General features: G+C 47.1%; 1 protein-coding gene across 1 annotated transcript in view; it reads left to right on the forward strand.

Moving 5' to 3' along the window:
* The window catches only part of AXL (AXL receptor tyrosine kinase), a 60102-nt gene that overhangs the window by 4347 nt on the left and 35302 nt on the right, over positions 1-20453 (forward strand). Inside the window, 3 exon segments of the mRNA XM_054999499.1 lie at positions 8986-9184; positions 13809-13909; positions 15601-15783. Of these exon segments, the coding sequence (XP_054855474.1) occupies positions 8986-9184; positions 13809-13909; positions 15601-15783 (483 nt within the window).

Below are 20453 nucleotides of genomic sequence, written 5' to 3' on the forward strand. Positions count from 1 at the left end.
GCCACCACCCGGAGGCTGACAACCCTAGTGGAACCCCCATGCTCAGAGGCAGTATAGCTGTCCACTCTGTTTGGGGTGGTTGCCACCTTTCATGGCTGTGAAATCCCGAGAAACATTTGGCTGGTAGCTTTTGGAGTCCCAGCTCTGGGCTGGATAGGGCTTTGATTGCGGAGCAATTGCATTCCGTCATTTAAGAAGTGAAACTTGTGCCAGCTTAGGGTTAACAAGGGGGAAGTTGGAGTGCTGAACTTCTTCCAAAGCTACAATTGTGAAAGTCACCAGACCCTCCAAAGAGGAAAGGACAGTCATAGCTGGCCCATAACTCCTGCCCCATAACCACAGAGATCTATGATGCATGTTGTGTTCTTCAAAATAAACTTTTTAAAAAACTCGATACATGATCAGAAACACTCTTTATTACTGCTTCAAGAATTCGATGGAAGAACCTTGGTAATTATAACAATTTTCTAGGGAAGGGTTAAACCCAGAGTGAGAGGTGTGGATGTAGAAAAGAGCAAGAGTCCAATAGCACTTGTATGACTAACAAAATTTGTGGTGAGGTATGTGCTCACAGCTCACTTCTACTACCGATACAGGTGTGGATGTGTTTGCTTGTGTTTCAACCTCTTTCCCCCCTTTAGCCTCGGGCTGCTTCCTCATTTTATGAACAAAACATCTATGCTTTTAACATCTTGGTTCTCTTTTCCTTGAATTCTCTGGAGATTTGTGGGTCAACTTCGAAAAGTCACCTTTTCTGCTTGTGACGTTTGACTCTCCCCCCGCCCCCCCAAAAACAGCTGCAGAGTGAAGAATCAAGGCCACGATAAAGGGGAATGGGATTAATCCCTCCCCAGTTGAGAAATGATCCATCCACTCCCCATCCATGTTGCTTTAGGAAAAAAGACAGGTACCATAAGGGGGGAAAGACAGGTGCCATAAGGGAAAAAAGACAGGTACCATAAGAGGATCCCCCCCTTAGAATAAAGCTGGGGGACAGAAGGCATTATCAATCAGGGGAATGTCTTGAGGGAGATGAAGGGTTAACCCCCAGCTACATTATACTCATCTAACCACTCCCCCCCGCCCCCAATGCTTTTTGGAGCCAAATGACATACACAAATTCCAATCGTGGAATTCCAACTCATACATTGTTTTGATCCTTCTTTCTTCTTTTTATCCTCAAAACAACCCTGTGAGGTAGATTAAAGGGAGTGTGAGTGGCCCAAGGGCAGCCAGCGATCTTAAATGGCAGAGTGGGGAACCGAAGGACGATCCGCCCAGATCCTAGCCCGACATTTTAACCCCACTGGCTCTCAATGGCTCTTTTATGCTTTCCATGTGTACATGTCAATGATGTAACGCAGCTTGAGGAAGAAAGGAAGAACTGAGAGATCATGAATGGGGGGGCAGGTAAAAAGACCCCGATTTAATAGTCTTCTAGTCGAACAGGCAGAGGGCTTGGCTGCGATCCCATTGTGCCTGGATATGAGAAGGGAGGGGAATGTGTCCCCGCCCCAAGGCTTTGGCCGGCTCTATCCCCTCAGGCCTGGGAGAGGCAGGTCTGTTTACTGTAGGGAGGCTTAGTGATGTCATTGAGTAGAAAAGGAACCCAAAAGATCATCCAGATCACCCTCGTGTGGTTCTTACTAGCCCTTCCTCTCCCCCTTTCCAATCTGTGCTGCAATCAAATGGCGAATGCAGCACTGAGCAAATCCCCCAAGCAGTCTTGCCCGTTTGTTCGGTTTATATATGTGCTTAGCACTTTTTTAAAAACCCTGCCCTTCTTCCAAGGGGCTCAGGTATCTCCACGCTGTTTGTTTCCTCTCTTCCATTTTATCTTCATCACAACCAGGGCTTTTTTTTTTTAGCTGGAACACGGTGGAATGGAGTTCCGGCACCTCTTGAAAATGGTCACATGGCTGGTGGCCCCGCCCCCTGATATCCAGACAGAGGCGAGTTTAGATTGACCTCCATGCCAAGGCGTGGAGGGCTATATAAACTCCCCTCTGTCTGGAGATCAGGGGGCGGGGCCACCGGCCATGTGACCCTTTTCTCCGAGGGCAATTTAAACTTTAAAAAACTCCCCCCTTGTTCCAGCTGACCCAACGCGATGTCATTGTGCGGTACTGAGTTCCACCACTGAGTTCTACCACCTCTTTTCCCAGAAAAAAAGCCCGGACCACAACCCTGTGAGGTAGGTGAGGCTAAGAGAGAGAGAGAGTGGCATTCAGTCCCAACGGCAGAACTATATGGCTGTTTTGGAAGGATTCCATTAGCCGAGAGATGTTGTAACGGCAATACGGGGAGCCTTGCTCTGTTGTCTATTGGACTGTCCAAAATTCCAAAAGTATCGAATCATGTTTGTTTCTCGTTTTTTAAAGGATCTGATTTCTGTCCCAGCTCACCAGAAGTTACAGATTTTATTGGCTGGAAGTGATTATAATATTACTTTAGCAGTAGCCAAATCTTTCATCAAGTGTAATGAAATCTAACAGATAGCCGGATCTGGACAATCTGGTGTTTTAGCTGTAATGGTTAACATTTTTGCTATTATTATTATTTGTTGCGGTTACTGTTATTGCTTTTGTTTATTTGTTGTTGAACTGTTGGTGCCCAAGACTGCAGTCGCAAGAGCAGAGAGAATAAAAGAAAGAAGGGAGAGACAGTGAGAGCCCAAGGGCACTCGGCAAGCTTCGTCAGAGGCTCTGTCAATCTCACCTCTCTACACTAGGGTAGTTTAAAAATACAGAGATATCCTTGCCTGGGAAAGGGGAGGTGAAATTGACAGAAACCTCAGGAGGTGAAGTTGAAATTAACAAACCCTCTGAGGAGTGATCTCCGCCGGCTCTCTTTTTAAACTACATTTCCCTAACATTGCATCTCCCTACACTTGAGCATCCCCATGTAAGATGCCTTGTACAGAGAGTCTTCGCCAAGTTGGAATTTTTAAAATTTTTGTTTAAGCCAAGTCAGAATTTGAACCCATGTCTCCCAGATCCTAGTTTGGCACTTTAATGGTTCCACCGCACTGCCATGTAAGGAGCAAGAAGTTTAATTTCTCTGGGCTGGTACAAGTTTGAAACACGAGCCCCCCCCTTCCCCACCCCACCCTTGATTCTTAGATACAGTCTCATTATGAGTCATGAAAGAACCGTTCTGTTTTATTTCGGAATTATCCACAGTTAACTATGTCATGGTAATGTGTTTGTTTCCCGGATTCCTGGGATTTGGCAAAGCATACCTCCCCACATACCCTTACTCACGCTGAGGTGCTGGCCAGGTGTCAACTTTACAGGATGTGGCATTTAATATAGCCCCCCCCCCAAGGTTCCTAACTCTACACAAGACATCTGACACATGAAGAACATGTGTAGGGAGATGCAATGTTAGCCAGGAAGGGTAGTTTAAAAAGACAGAACAAGCGGCATGGCAAAAGCGTTGCTATACACTGGAGCTGTGTGAAGGGGCTGTGAAATGCCAGAAGGGAAACTTCAGCCCATTAGAACCTCTCCAGGTCCAAGCCCAGCTCTGGAAGGCAGCTCCAGCCCATTTTCATTCCTCGCTGCCCTCTGGTTGCCATCCCACACAGTTTTAGACTGGAGAGGTGATATTGACAGAGGCTTTGGGGAGGTGAAGATGAAAACAAACCCTCTGAGGAGCAATCTCAGCTGACTCTGTCTTTTAAAACTATGCTTCCCGGCTAACATTGCATCTCCCGACACTTGACGAACACGTGCGAGGCGTTTCGTGTAGAGAAACTCCGAGTTAGGACTCAATTTTTCACCTCCAGGAAAACAACAGTGACGAGGGAGGAAAGAAAGATAATTTTTGTGTGTTGGCTGGGACCGGAGAGAAGAGTTGGGAGAGGTTGGCAGAGAGGAGAGCTTTTTCATCCTGCCTGGAGGAAAGAGCAGGAGGCCCAGGCAGACCAGAGGCCTGGTTTCCTTCCAACTATGCATCTTTGTTTCTCATGCCCTGGAATGTCTCCTTCATTCCTCAAGGGTTAACAGGGGCGGCAGGGCAGGATATTCCAGTGTTGATGTATTAACCAGTCTCCTCTCCCCCCCCCCCCGTCTCCCTTCCACAGTGTATGGCGCATCGTGTACCGCTTTATGCTCCAAATGCCACACTGAGGCAACTGTTCCCAAGGCAGAGCTTTTTCATTCCAGACCAGTTTGCAAGAAATTCAAGTCCTAATTAGATATATACAGTTACTCATGTGTATCGGGGGGGGGGGCAGGGGCTGAAATGTTGAACTATGACTGGGTTCCAAGTCCCAGGCCAACCAGAAAGGCCTAGGAGTGCCAGTCTCCAGGTGGTGACTGGAGATCTCCAGGAATTACAACTGATCTCCAGAGATTGGATCCCCTGGAGAAAATGGCTGCTTTGGAGGGTGGATTCTATGGTATTATGCGCTGCTGTAGCCCCTCCCCTCCCCAAATCCCACCCTATTCAGGCTCCACCCCCCCATATCTCTAGGAGTTGCCAATCTCCAGGCTAGAGGCTGGAATTTCCCCAGAATTACAACTGCTCTCCCATTACAGAAGTCACTTCCCCTAGAAAAAACAGCAGCTTCAGAGGGTGGACTCTATGGCATCACATCCATGCCCTCCCCAAATCTCCAGGAATTTCCCAACCCGGAGTTGGCAACCCTAGCTGAGGCCCGAAGCAGGCATTGATCAGGGATTCCATCTTCGGGCATATACGCTACTATGAGAAAGAAGGGGGCTGCATTTTCCTAAACCTCTTCCTGCCGGGTTCCAGGCCTATATGTTTACTTTGCAAACAGTTCTAGATCCCTTGAGAGGTGGCTGTGGTGGGGCCAATTATGGGCAAAAGGAGGAGGGGAAGACTCAGGCCTCGGGCGTCTGATCTCTGGGCCTGGTACAAACTTGTATGGGTCCCACCGCCCTGTGCAATTCTCTCCCGTGAAAGCAGCTTCATGAACCATAACAGAAAAAGGCCTCATGTGACGAAGAGAGCTGTGGTTCTCAAAAGCTGATGATGCATCTGACGAAGAGAGCTGTGGTTCTCAAAAGCTTATGCTACAATAAAGTTGGTTAGTCTTAAAGATGCTACTAGACTCTTTGCTATTTCGCTACTGCAGACTAACACGGCTAACTCCTCTAGAAAAAGGCCTGGCGTTCTCCCATCATTATAATTGATCTCCAGGCTACAGAGATCAGTTCCCAGAGAGGAAATGGCACTTTTGGGAGGGGAGGGGTTCCATGGTGCCAAGTTCCTTCTGCCCTCCCTAAACCCCACCCTCCCAAGGTACTGGTAAAAGGTAAAGGTGCAAGCCCTGAGTCATTACTGACCTGTGGCGGGGGGGGGGGGGGACATCGCATCATGACTTTTTCTTGGCAGACTTTTTGTTACAGGGTGGTTTGCCATTGTCTTCCCCAGTCATCTACACTTTACCCCCAGGAAACTGGGTGCTGGCTGCCTGAACCCATCTTCTGCCAGGATCGAACTCAGGTCATGAGCAGAGTTTGGGCTGCAGTACTCTAGCTTACCACTCTGCTCCATGGGGCACTGACTGCCCTCCAGTCTCCAGGAATTTCCCCAAGCTGGAGTTGGCAACTCTAGTTTGTCATCTGGGCCAAACTGCCGTGCCCCCACACCCTCTTGCCTTTAGCCAAGTGTACCCACAATGATCTTAATGCTTGTGTCCTCAAAAGGGTTAAACAATTCCCACTGTCTTGTCTGATAAAATTGCCTGTTCCCCACTAGGTCACCAACAGGGCTGAGAAATTCCTGGGGATTTGGGGATGGTGCCTGGGAAGGGCGTAGTTTGGGGAGGGGAGGGAAATTAGTGGGACTGTGATGCCATAAATCCAACCCACTTTCCAAAACTGCTGTTTTCTCCAGGGGACTTGATCTCTGTAGCTTGGAGCTCTGATGTAAATCCTGGAGAACTCCAGGCTCCACCTGGAGACTGGCAACCCCTATTCAGTATGAATTTGCAAAATAAGTTTGGAAGTTCCTTGCCAACAATTCGGATGACTTGAGTCAGAATCTACCAGGGTCTCTTAAAATGAGATCTCTCCCCATGCACTAGGAAAAGCAGTGGGAACAAACGCAGCCGTGATACATCCTTATTCCAAGAGAAACTGCTACAATAAAATTGGTTAGTCTTAAAGGTGCTACTGGACTCTTTTTGATTTTGCCCTGTGGTTGGTTCAGTGTTTGCAATAAGTGGTCTTGCAATCACTTAACCCTTCCTTGGTGAAGATAAAAAGTAGCCCTTCCCCCTAATCTGGACTATGAGCACAACAGAGTAGGCAGGTAGGCAGAAATTCGAAAGGTATAACGGTTCCAAAGGCGAACGGACAGGTGCCTGGATGTATGACCTGCGGGTTCTGATTAATTCAGATCAAAGAACGACGGCATTTCCATCTGTGTATTTCAGTCCCTAAGAAGTATGATCCTATTGGGTAGTAATATGTTGTCTAATGTCAGCCCTCGAACTGCTTATGTTCTGTTTCAGCATTTCGTCAACTCTGTATTGGATTCTTGCTAATGTTACGTCTTTGTAAACTTGTGTTTATTTACCCTATGGCGCTGTTTATGGAAATGTCCTTGATATTGACTGTGCTAATCTCACACTATGTAATCTGCCTTGAGTCTCAGTAAGGAAGGCAGACTATAAATGACATTATAGCCTCCCTGTGAAGGCTGTCCACCATCCTGTTTTAAATGTGTTGTTTTTAATGTACGTGAATTTTTTAATTGTATTTTTAATATTTTGTTATCCACCCTGAGCCCGCTTGTGTGGAGGGCGGAATACAAATCTGAAATAAATTAAAATAAATAAATAAATTATTATTATTATTCAAATTTCACACAACACCATCAATAATAAAGATCACATGTTATCATCGAGTTTTCATCTAAAAGGATCCGAGACACTATCCTATACAACTCATATAATGCGGATCTGGATTTTCTGGGTAATAAAGTCAAGATACTGAAGGGCGTTCCATTTTTAGTTCGGAAAAGAAGATATAAGTATAAAAAGCTCGCAGCTCTTCTGAGGGAACGTGGAATAAAGTACAAATGGCTATTTCCGGAAGGTATTTGGTTCAGTTTCAAAGATCAAGCTTACAAGATAACATCAGAAGATCAATTAAGGGATTTTGAGGACAAAAATCAAGAATTTCAGCAAGACACCAAGCTTGGTGCTGGAAGGAAGGCAGTGGGAGGGCTTCTGGTGTCCTGGCCTCACTGACAGTCCTTTAGATGGCACTGGATTTCTAGCCACTGTGTGTGACAGAATGTTGGACTGGATGGGCCACTGGCCTGATCCAACATGGCTTTGCTTATGTTCTTATGTTCTTATGTTCAAGAAGAAAAGGCGAAGTCTGAAGGGGGAGGGGAGGGAATGAGCACTGCGGCTGCAGTTGCTCAGAGAGAATTGCGTCCGAGGCCCGGGGGGGGGGGGGGATGAAGACTTAATTCGAATTGTAATTTGTATTTTGCAAGGTCAGCCACTCCATCGATATTATACAAAGTTTTAATTTTTTAATAATGGCAGTATGAAGGGAAAGCATTATGTGTAGTGTAGTGTTGTTATATGTTGCTGTTTTTTTTTCTTTCCTTCCCCTGCCCCCCCTCTCTCCCTTTGTATTGTTAGTCAATGTAGTTAATAAAAAAATAAAAAATCTTTAAAAAATAAATAAAGATCACATGTTATCATCGATTGGCCTTGCTGAGCTGATACAAGTTTCCACCAGAGACCTAAGTATCAGCCAAGTATCGGTGTAAAATGTACGCTGTTCCAAGTAATGCTGTCTTTTGCAGTTCTGTAGGTGCTATATCAAAAAGCTGCAGTTTTTCCATATAAGTTGTGAAGTTTTTCGAAATAGTTCCTAGTGCCCCGATGACAATGGGGACTACTGTCGCATTCTTCATTCATAGTCGAGTGGTTTCTATTGCCAGATCTCTATATTTAATAAGTTGTTGTTGTTGTTAATAATATCAATATTAACAACAACAACAACAATAATATCAGTTTAAAGAGTTGGGTGGATAAAAAAGAGCCCAAGAAAATTGGAGAACTCGGTCTTTCATGATGATGCTAGAACTAATATGGGATTCATTCCTGTTACGGTTGCAAAGGCAGTCTGCACTTCCCGGGATTCCAGAAGGCATCATCTTGGAAGAGAGTTTTCAGTTCCGCCCTGACCCACGGCATCGCTTGGGTGTGGTGCCAGGGAATTACGGGAACTGTCATTAAGTGGGTGGAGCCCCTGCGACTTCCACCCTTGGCAGCAGGTGACAGAGAGGCAAGCGTAGACATTACCCAGGGCCTGCCTAGCCGGCCAGATAGGTTGCTTCCACCTCGCCACAAGCGACAGGGAAAGGTCCAAAACCTGCTGTCCTGAGGTTACCAGTTTTTAAACTGTCCCCTGCTCCTGTTACTTCCACGACAGCGTGAACTGCCGCAATCAGCAGTGAAGTTTTTAAACACGGAGAGAGGCGTGATTATCTCTATGATATGGAAAGCTTCACTTGTGGTTCAAAATAAATGCAGAAGAATAGGAAAGACTTTTTCTTTCTGTTGAGTTGGCAACATTTGTGCCCAGGGGGTGATTTGATACAGGCTCAGGCTTTTTTGCAACGCCAAGTCAAAACCTTTGAATAGGCGAAGTAGAAATAAAAGAGAGAGTATCTCTGAGCATATGTAGAGTGCTTTCTCCCTGCACATGAGATCAGCCTCAGTGCATTCCTTTGCACCAGCTCAGTATGTACGGCGGCTGTCTCATAAAACGACACACCCCAGATTATTTACAAGGGAAAAGCTGGCTATTCAACTGCTGTAAGCCTACAGTGCAGAAGGGCCTCACTGTGGACTTCCGGCCTAAAATTCGGGAGCCTTTTGGGGTAGTGAAGAAGGGGCTGGAGGGTTTCTATTCCTGTTCGGAGGTTTCCATCTCCATGGGGCCGTTTGTGTAGTTTGTGATGCTTTTCTTCCTCTTACAGCTGTGGACTTCTTGGAGGGCCCGTTCAACCTGACGTCCTCCTTGGGCAAGGATGTGAAACTGTCCTGTTCTGTCCATGCTATTGGAGAGCCGCTGGAGGTCAGCTGGCTACGCGATGGCGCCACGTTGGCGCTTGCCGACACTAACCAGGTTCAGGTGCCGTTGGATGAAGAAGAGTGGCTGACCACCAGCGTGCTGAGGTGAGACCCCTACAGACCAGACCAAATGGCCTGCCCAGGTTTCGATCTCGGGGCCCGTTTCTTTGACTCGGGCTGTAATGAATGCAAGTGTTTTTAAGCGGCTTCCCCCAAAGCAGCTTGTAAATGGGAAAAATGTTACAAGTTACAAAAAAAAAACACCCAACCCCTTATTCTGGGCTTATCTTCTGGAAAAAGAGGTGGTGGAACTCAGTGGGTTGCCCTCGAAGAAAATGGTCACATGGCTGGTGGCCCCGCCCCCTGATCTCCAGGCAGAGGGGAGTTGAGATTGCCCCCCCCCCCCGCACTGCTGGAGTTGCGTGGAGGGCAATCTCAACTCCCCTCTGTCTGGAGATCAGGGGGCGGGGCCACCGGCCATGTGACCATTTTCAAGAGGTTCCGGAACTCCGTTCCACCGCGTTCCAGCTGAAAAAAAGCCCTGCCCTTATTAGATAAAGAAAACAAAGCAAATCTGAGCTGGTTTTCGTCTGCCAAGCAGACTGCCACAGGTCTCGGTATGTTCCCCTGACTGATGTAGTTATTTGGGCAAAAACCACAGCAAGTCAAACGGACCTTGCTATTTTTGCAACATCAGGATCTGAGGCGTAGGTCATATGAATTGTTCGTTTGTGTGTCTGAGTTTGCAAGAACCCATGCTAGTCCAAAGCAAAACTCAGAACCAAAAGCCGTGCTGTATCTTTTATTAAAGCCAGCCAGCATAGGCAGGCTTTCCAGTTTTTAAAGAAGGAAATACAGATGTTTCACGTGCATCTTAGCAGGAAGAGTGAAGTGGGAATACTGATTTTATTGTTGCACGTGGGTCTCCCCTATACATTTTGGAGAAAATACAAAGATGCAATCAGAAATGGAGGGGGGGGGGGACATGTCACAGTTCGGTGAAGACCTCCCCCCCCCGCCCACTCTCAGTAAGGAGTAAAGAAAAATTACTAGCAGCTTCTTTAATGGTCCATACGCGAATAATGTAATAGACGGGACAAGATCTTGGGTTCTCCAACCCAATCCTCCTCTGCCCCACAATAGGAAGAAATGGATAGGAGATGACTGAGCAGTGATATGATAACCATCTTCAAGTACTTGAAGGGCTGTCATATTAGAGGATGGTGCGGAGTTGTTTTCCATTGTCCCAGAAGGTTGGACCAGAACCAACGGGCTGAAATTAAATCAAAAGAGTTTTCAGCTAAAGATTAGGAAGAACTGCCTGACAGAACGGTCCCTCAGTGGAACAGGCTTCCTCGGGAGGTGGTGGGCTCTCCTTCTTTGGGAGTTTTTAAGCAGAGGCTAGATGGCCACCTGACAGCAATGCTGATTCTGTGAACCTGGGCAGATCATGAGAGGGAGGGCAGGAAGGATTGCATCAGTGCTAAGTTCTCGTGGCCCCTTCTTACACGCTCAGGATAATGCCAATCACCACCTTGGGGTCAGGTGGCAATTTTCCCCAGGCCAGTTTGGCTAGGGATCCTGACGGTGTTTTGCCAACTTCTGGACATTCAGTAAGGGTCACTGGGTGTGTGTGTGGGCAGGCGAGGTAGTTGTGAATTTCCTGCTTTGTGCAGAGGGTTGGACTAGATGACCCTGGAGACCCCTTCCGAACCCTATAATTCTCAAGCTCAGCAAACCGGATATGGGTATCTATTGCATCTTTGACTTGGGCTGTGAACTCTGTCATCCTTCATGCGAATGATCAACCACCTTCCTTCTCTAGAAGGGGAACAGGCAGTAAGGTCCATGTGCGTTTGAGGGTGACAGCGTGCCTGTACGATTGTGCATGACTCAGTAGGAAGTATTATTTGCAGTGACTCAGCCTCAAGGCAGCAGAACTTGATGGGAAGACCACATCTGAAACTCTGACTTTGAACTTTTTGACGCATGACTGACAGTCCCAGCACAGCAGGGGTGAGGGTGCTGGATCCAGGGTGGGAGGCACATTTGGGATTGTTGCTGAGAGGCTCAGCCCAGCAGAGTTAGGGGTGCAGGTCAAGATCCAGGGTGGGCGTGGGGAGGTGTATTAGGAATTGCTGCCAAAGGTGCGTGTTTGAGAAATTAGTAATAACAGGGTCATCCCCATATACAATGCTTTTAATTTTAAAAACGGCTTTAAAAATTTCTCCACTGCCTTTCTTCCAGTGTGAGATCTAAGGCAGTTTACAAATTATCCATGGCATAATAAAAATGGCACACTTGACAGTTCAATTCTGATTGAAGTTACACCCTTTTTGAAGTCAACGGGTTTAGAACGGCCTAGCTTTGTTTAGGATTGTTCCGTGAAATCCATTAAAACCAGGGGCAGCGCAGTCCCCAAAACAGGCAAGGAAGAAAGGAGTCAGAAGGCAGGAAAAGGGGAAATGAAATTCTGGCCCTTTTCGCACTCTCGCCTTCCTCCCAATCTTTTTCAGAAGTGAAATCTCATTTATTTGGCCCATTTTTGAAGCTGTACTATGCAAAACACTTGAGCGTTTTCGTGAGTTCTCAAAGACAACAGAGAAGGAGGCAGGCGGATCTCATCAGAGAGGGTATTTCCTGCTGGAGAAGATTACAGACAAACCCCTCTTTGAGAACAACCTACGTTAAAGACAGTCCCCTGCCCCAAGGAGTTTCCAATCTATGTTTCGAGCAGGGCAACATCTTCTGAATTTTGCAACCTATAATATATTATGCACATTAAACAAATCTGACTGTGTTTTGTTCTTTATTATGCATATTTTCCCCCTTGTTCTAGTAGTTTTGGGGAGAAACAAGACCCTACCAGGGCAGAACTAAGCCCTGCTAACACTCTGTTCCCTTTTTGGAAATTCTTTCGAGCATTTCTTATGTACAGGCCATATGGGCTAGAAACGTTCTGTCCATCTACAGGATGGGGATGATCGTAGCGGACCAACCTGTCATGGCTGTTGTTAGTAAGATTGTGTATATAAAGCATTTTAGATGTTCAAAAATCACTTCCTAAATGCTGAGGGTTGCGTACTTCTCTAAACAATGAAATTACACCATAGAAATTATCACTGAAGTTAAAATTTCCGTGTACTGTACATATTTCAGACCCTCCGAATTTGGTATCTGAAACCAAATGATCTTCCATGGCGCGTTGTTCCCACGCTGTTTTTTGACTTTGTTTCATTCGCTCCCTGCGCTGAATGAAGCCCTATTTTTTTAAGAGACTTTAAAAAAAAAACCCTTTTCTCTTTTAAGGTTGTACATTCATTTCCACTTTGATAAACAACAAAGTGCAGCTGGGACAAACAACTGGAGCTTTTAAAACTCCGCAAAATAAACAGGGAGCCAGCAGATTAGATACTATTGTTTTGTCTGCTGGCGCTCGGCAGCCCCCTCCTTAAGATGGAAGAATCCTGACCAGTAAGTAAACACAGAGGCTGTTGGCCTCTCTGCTGACTCAAAACAAAATACACACACTAAAGAATCCCCAAGTAGATACTCTGGCCAATGTAGAAGCGAGGAGCCAAAAGTTCAATCAAAATCTCTTCTCTAAACATTAAAATGCAACCATCTACAATGTAGCACTAAACTCCACGAACACAAAATCCTGTCTCAAACCCCATCATCCATATTTGCAACGGGATTGGGTGTATGTGTAGTCTGTGTTTGCCACTGCATTTCAAACAGGACCTCCATGTGCAAAGGCAGTATACCTCTGACTGCCAAATGCTGGGAACTTAGGGTTGCCAGCTCTGGGTTGGAAAATTCCTAGAGATTTGAGGGTGGATCCTGGGGAGGGTGGGATTTGGGAAAGGAAAGGACCTCAGCGGGGTTTAATGCAACAGAGTCAACCCTCCAAAGCAGCTGTTTCCTGATCTCTGTCATCTGGGTATCTGTCAGCAAAATAGTAAAGAGTCCAGTAGCACCTTTAAGACTAACCAACTTTAGTGTAGCATAAGCTTTCAAGAGCCACAGCTCTCTTCATCAGGTGCATCAACAGAACCACAACTGTTCGAGAACCACAACTCTCTTTGTCAGATGCATCGTCAGCTTTCGAGAACCACAGCTCTCTTCGTCAGATGCATCGACAGCTTTTGAGAACCACAGCTCTCTTCGTCAGATGCATTGACAGCTTTCGAGAACCACAGCTCTCTTCGTCAGATGCATCGACAGCTTTCAAGAACCACAGCTCTCTTCGTCAGATGCATCTAACAAAGAGCGCTGTGGTTCTTGAAAGCTAATGATGCATCTGATGAAGAGAGTTGTGGCTCTCAAAAGCTTATGCTGCAATAAAGTGGGTTAGTCTTAAAGGTGCTCCTGGACTCTTTACTATTTTGCTGCTACAGACTAAAATGGCTAATTCTTCTGGATATCTTTTGTAATCTTCAGGCCCCATCTGGAGATTGGCAACCGTATGTGGACTAGCAAAAGAAGGCCTTCATACCCGGCATGTGAACTTCCCCGTTGGGGGCATCTGTCTGGCTGCAAATGGGGGCAGAATCCTGGAAAAGATAGTCTCCACTTCGTAGGTTCTTACGAGATGAACTCAGGAATGGAGTAGGATTCTGTACGCCCTTTGAAAGAAAGATTCATTCTTGCTGCTTCTTCCTCAAAGCAAACTTTAAAGCATCTTTGGGAGTTTGTGTGAATGTTCTCTTCTCTCTCCACCCCCCAGCATCCCTTCTGTGCAGCTTTCGGATATGGGAAATTACCAATGTGCAGTGTTGGTGAACGGGTCAAACATCCTCTCTGACAAAGCGTATTTGGGACTGGAAGGTAAATACTTCAGGTTGTCCAGTTGTTGTAACACAGTGAGATTTCCCCTGTAGACTTTCACCTCAAAGAGGCCAAGCCTGTTGGGTAGCCCTTGCTACCTGATCCCACACTCCGTGGTGAAGGAAACAAACTCTGTACGTGCTCCGGGGCACTCTTATCTCTGCGGAGAATTATCAGTGCCGGAGTATAGTAGCTCAGATCAAGTTCCAAAATTGAGTCTACCAGATTACGCCTTGGTTAAATGAAGGCTTGGCTTAGTTTCCTTTTAATATCATGCTTCTTTCTGTTATGAGTCAGGAAATGGGGGACTGTGGGAAATATTTCTGTGCTGTTTTTCTGTTAATAATACTCGGAGCAGCTTCCAGTCTGTGGGTGGGTGTTTTTTTAGGCCATAAGAAAGTCAGTGTCATGTAATGGTTAGACTATTGGCCTTAGACTGGGGAGACTTGGAGATAAAAATTCCTTCTTTGCTATAAAGCCTGTTGGATGATTTTGGGCCAGCCACTCCCTCTCTACCTCACAGGGTTGTTGTAAGAATAATATGGAAGAAAGGAGAGCCAGGTGTGCCAGCTACCTTCAGCTTTCTTGGCTGAAGGGTGGGATAAAAGTGCAAAAGGTTGAATCAATTTTTTAAAAGCAGCAACCTATCAATAAGAATGGATAAATAAAATGGAAAAAAAACCAGCCTCGAGCCCAAACAAAACAGTGTTCATCTAATGCCCAAATAAATCTCTGGGGAGGCTGTTCTACAAGAAAAAAAAGTCACTGCCTAATCTCAGAAAATTGGGTGGCGGGGCTCCAGTAAGAACGTAGGTGAATGGGCGAATTCCTCCAGAAGACAGTCTTTCAAAAACCTCAGCTCTATTTATTGGCCAAGCCAACCCTTCAGATTGCAGCTGGAACCAGATTTGCAGCCAGGATATCGTTCCACCAAACAAATTAATGGACAATCTAAAGACTCCCTAGAGCGCTCCGTGCTGGAATCCAGACGAATATTTCTGTGGGCACAAGGATTTCAGCCCACAGAGTGAGATTGTCTCGCCTCACCTCTCCGCAGCAGCCCAAATTGTTCCCTGAAATCATATTCCTGGAGGTCCTGCCTCTCCCATGAATAGATTTGGGGGGACATTTGGGGTGGCTAGGGGAACATGAACCCAGAAAATTGTCCTCTACGGATGGATATCCCCAGGGGTCATCTCGTAGAAAAAGAGCTGGAGGAACTCATTAGCACAACTCATTAGCATAACTCATTAGCCTATGCCATGCCCCTTGACATCACCAGAAGTGTGTCATTAGCATAACTGATTTGCATATGCCACACCCCCTGACATCACCTATCCTGGCTGTTTTGGACCCAATCCTGGCCGTTCAGGGCCAAAACTGGGCCCAAAATGGCAAAAAGGGGGCTGAAAATGGCCAAAAGGGGGCCCAAAATTGTCAGGATCAGGCCACTGCTGAGTGGGAGAGTGATCCACCACCCATCAGAGGCCCGATCTGGGCCATTTCGGCCCCAATCCAGGCTGAAATGGGCCCAAAATGGCTGAGAGTCAGGTGGGCGGGGCCACCTAACATGTGACCTCTTTGGGGAACTGCCGGAACTGCGTTCCTGCACGTTCCCCTTTGAAATGAGCCCTGTATATCCCTGCATCATAGTGATAGTGTCTGATCACCTCGTTCCTCTTCACTTCCAGGTCTTCCCTTTTTTGCTGAGGAGCCCCAAGATCTGGCGGTCACAGCTGGGGCCCCTTTCAACCTCACCTGCAGAGCTGAGGGTCCGCCAGAACCAGTGCAATTGATCTGGTTGCAGGACAGTGTTCCCCTCAACGCTCTGGGCGACCCTCTGTCCCGGACCCCTTCGGTACTGGCTGTGTCAGGTGAGTAATGCCAGATGATGTTCAGCTCCTTAAGGCAGAAAATTGGACTTCCCAGAAGTACACAAGAGAGCTGGGCCGTTTCCAGACGACTTACCTGCACCCGGGATGTCGCGCCACGTTTCGGATCATGCCGGGGAAAATGCAAAATACCGCGTTTTCTTGCAAGAGTTTTGCGCGACGTCGCACAAAACTTGCGCAAGAAAATGCGATATTTCGCGTTTTCCCCGGCATGATCCGAAACGTGGCACGACATCCCGGGTGCAGATAAGCCATCTGGAAATGGCCCTGATGTGGTATAGCAGTTAGAGCATTGGGCAAGGAACTTAGAAGGCTTGAGTTCAAATCCCGCTCTGCCGTAAAGCTCGCTTGGTGACTTTGGGCCAATCACTCTGTCCCTGCCAAGTCTACTTTAAAGGATAGTTGTGAGAGTGAAATGGAGAACGCAAGAAGTGTGTGCCTGCCTTGGGTATATGGGCAGCAGGGCTCAGCTTTTCAGAAGAGGTCAGGGCTGTTTCCACACTACTTACCTTCATCTGGAACGCCACAGAATGTCGCAAAAACTCCATGGAAGATAGTGTCTTCTCGTACGAGTTTTGCACGACATTGCACGAAAATCGCGCAAGAAGACTATGAGTGATTCCGCACACGTTGGATAATGCACTTCCAATCCTCTTTATAGATCATTTGGAAAGGATTTTTTTGTGCGCGGAACAAAAAACCCACCTTAAACGATTGATAATGTGCATTGAAAGTGCATTATCCAACGTGTGCGGAATCAGCCGTTATCTTCTGAGGTTTTTTCGCGACATTCCACGGCGTTCCGGATGAAGGTAAGTAGTGTGGAAACGGCCCATGTTTGGTGTTCAGAATTGGTTGCTCGTGCCCAGAATTGGTTCTAAGCTTCCTGATGCGCCTTTGGCGACCGGCTAAGCTTTCAGTTTGGTATAGCCCAATCAGCATTTAATTTCTACAGTGAGAAGGCCTGAAAGTTACCCAACCACTGACCCATTTTGGGAGCCTTAGCCCCTAATCCTTTGTGCGTGGAAACTGGCTTGAGGTTACCCGCTGGTTAAAACCCAGCACTTTACATGTGCTCCAAGCCAACCCCCTCTTCGCTTTCATTTGGCTAGGACTGGCTGTGGGCCCTGGTGTCGAAAGTCAACGACGACGGGCTCAGACAATCTTTCCTTTCTGAGACTTGTGTCTTCTTTTCTTATTTGGATGGCTGAGCCAAAAATGTCCTTTATTTTCTCTCCGTTCCACTGGCTGCAAAGGGGGAATTTTATTTCTCCCAGCCGTCCTACTCTAGTTTTATGGAAGGGCAGGCACGAGGAGGATAAAAGGAAAGAATTGAGAGGGCATGGGGACCCCTGTTCTCCCTCTCTACCCAGCTTCACTTCCCCCCTGCATTTCGTGTCCTTGTTAATTGTCTCGTGTCCCCGCTCTGCTCTGAAAGCGTTGCTTGTCCCCAACCCGCGGGCCCCCCTTTTGTTCCCTTTTCTATAGAGGTGGCTGGTTCCCGATGCCTTGGGTGGGGAGGGGTATGCTCTGAGCGTGGGAACGGGCTGGGCAAAGGTTGCCAACTTGCCATTAGGCAATAAGAGGCCTCTGTGTGTGTGTGTGTGTGTGCGCGTGCGTGTGTGTGTGTGTACATGGATTTTGCTGCTCATTGGGGGATCGTAAAGATGCTAGTGCTTACATTGTGCTTTTGAGTGTTTGGAGAACTCCGCATTCCTTATCTCAGGAATTGTGACAGCAAGCCTTTGAGGCAGGTCAAATGTACCACGAGATAAGAGGTGCTGTGTATTGGGGAAGGGGAAAGAAAACTCTTCCTCCCAGGTTCCTCACTGCTTTGGCAAAGAGGCTTGGGACCTCTTCAGTTGCTGTAATCACAGGCGTTACGCTATCACTGCTTCGGCGCAAGCCCAGAGCTTGCAAATGGCCCAACTACAAACAATTTCAGCAAGATCAGGGGTGGTTTTCACGCTGGGGAAACGGAGTCACAAAAGCTATGAGTGGTAGGCACCCTGAGCCACGTGGTACGGTGGAGGGAGAACCAAGGATGTCTGAGGAAACCAGGGCCCGGTGGGATTTGTTATCTTTCCACCGGGCCTGTAAGACAGAGATGTTCCGCCCGGCATATGGTGGAGGCTAGGTTGGGCCCCCACTGGCCACACTAAAGATCTGTCCACCACCCTACGTACGAGCCAGGGCTTGAAAAGCAGTATTTTATCATCGCCATCTTAAGAAAAGCTGTATTGTATAAAGCTGTTTTAATGTCATTTGTATAATGTTTTATCTGTTTTTAACTATTATTTATGTAAATTGAAATGATGTACTCCGCCCCGAGCCCGCCTGGCGGGGAGGGTGGACTAAAAATCTATTATAATAAACAAACAAACAAATAAATAATGATACCCTCATTGTTGCCACCCCTAATTCATTAAAGTCACCAACTGACAAGGGAAACAATTGGCCTGGAGCCCCTGTTGTGCCTCGGACCTCTGCCAGAATCAGCAAGTGACGCTTCGCAGAGCGGAGAGGCAAGTATTTGTTAACCTGCAAATGCTGGCACGTCTTAGAGCCGAGCTAGAAGGGATGAATTACACTTGAATGGCACGTGAACAGATTCACAGGTATTCCTCCCTGTTCACTTGCGCTTTACTCGATCACACAGAACCAGTTCAAGCGCAGACACGGGACGGAGAGCTCTGTGATCGAGTGGAGCACAAGTGAACAGGAAGGAATACACGTGAGTCTGTTCACTTCCCAGTCAAGTGTAGTTTGTCATTTCTAGCTTGGCTCTAAGAGCAGAACCACAAGTGACAAAAGGCACAGATTGGACACTTGTCAGCTTCCCTCAAGTTTTGATGGGAAATGTAGGCATCCTGGTCTTGCAGCTTGGCTCTCCGTCTGCTGTCCAATGGACTTCTCAACTGTCACTTGTCCAACATTCCGCCAAGCGGCCTACATTTCCCGCCAAAACTTGAGGGAAGCTGGCAAGTGTCCAACCTGTGCCTTTTGTCACTTGTGGTTCTGCTCTTAGGCAGAGGAACAGGGGCTGATGGAACCATGGAAATTCCGCTCTCAGTCCTTGGGATTACACTCAAGAGTCCTGGATTCAAATCCTCAGTCTAAACCCTTTAGGCGACACTCCCCTTTTGATTGTGAGGAGGGAACCCCAGAGCCCTGCTTCTTTCTGTTTCCCTTCTCTATTTCACTTCTCTTTGTAATTTTGGGAAGCTGCCTGAAGGTGAGCGAATCACAGGTTGCTGGGATTCCTGTGAGTTGAAGGGTCTGGCAGAACTTCGGCTGGTGCAGCTTCTTTTTCTGCCCCTGTTTAACAAGAAGCCTCCTTTTCTGCACCCACTATTAAAACATTTCGTGCCATAGGCTCTGACCCACAGTTGCAACTTACACCCTGTGATGGGGCTTGGCAACTTGAGATTTGGCTCCTGTAGCTCTCCTTTGAGAGCTGCGGAATCTGCAGCAAAGCACGATTGTGAACGTATCGCTGCATTTATTATTGTTGTTGTTGTTATTATTGCTGCTGTTATATATTACGTTTCTAATCCGCTCTTCCTGTGAACGGGCTCAGAGCGGAATACAACATATATAAAATACATCAACATGTTCATTTGAAACCAGATAAAACATCAATAAATATAACAATACAGTTTTTAAAAGACAGCAGCACACACATCGCACCACCCAAACAGCAATCTGTGGGGCCGGATGGCCGATAATAACAACAACAACAGCAACGTTCGATTTATATACCGCCCTTCAAGACAACTTAACATAAGAGTGGTTTATAAAGTATATTATTTATTATCCCCACACAACAGTCACCCTGTGAGGTGGGTGGGGCTGAGAGAGCTCTGAGAGAGCTGTGACTGACCCAAGGTCACCCAGCTGGCTTCAAGCGGAGGAGTGGGGAGTCAAACCCAGTTCTCCAGATTAGAGTCCCATGCTCTTAACCACTACACCTAACTGGCTCTCAACTACTAGATGTTAACAGAACAGGGGGTAAACCCTCCTCCGCATGGCAAGAGGCCAGTTTCACGGCCCACCCACCTCAACCACCATATACCTGGCGGGACATCTCTGTCTTTCAGGCCCAGTGGAAAGACAATAATACCTGCTGGGGCTGGAGCTCCACAGATAGAGAGTTCCACCAGGCAGGAGCCAGGCCCTGGTCCTGGTTGAGGCAAGACAGACCTCTGAGGGGTTGGGGACCACCAAGAGATGTTTGTCCATAGAACAGAGTGTCCTCCAGGGAATATAGGGTGAGAGGTGGTCCTGTACATGTGCTGGTCCCAATCCACTAAGGGCTTTAAAGGTTAAGCCGAAGACCTTGAACCTGATTCGGAATTCCACTCCGCTTTCCTCCCCCACGGGGACTCCAAGCAGCTGACAATATTGTTCACCCCTGCTCTGTTTATTCTCGCAATTACAACCCTGTGAGGTAGGTTCGCTGAGAGTGTGGGATTGGCCCAAAGTCATGCAGCCAGGTTTCACGGCAGAGCGATGATGCAAAGTGGAATCGGCTGCCTAGGGATGTGGTGGGTTCCCCCTCATTGGCAGTCTTCAAGTAGTGGCTGGACGAATACTTGTTGGGGATGCTTGAGGCTCTTCCTGAATTGTGCAGGGGTTGGACTAGATGGTCT

This window comes from Eublepharis macularius, chromosome 15 (genome assembly GCF_028583425.1).
Source record: "Eublepharis macularius isolate TG4126 chromosome 15, MPM_Emac_v1.0, whole genome shotgun sequence".
NCBI lineage: Eukaryota > Metazoa > Chordata > Lepidosauria > Squamata > Eublepharidae > Eublepharis > Eublepharis macularius.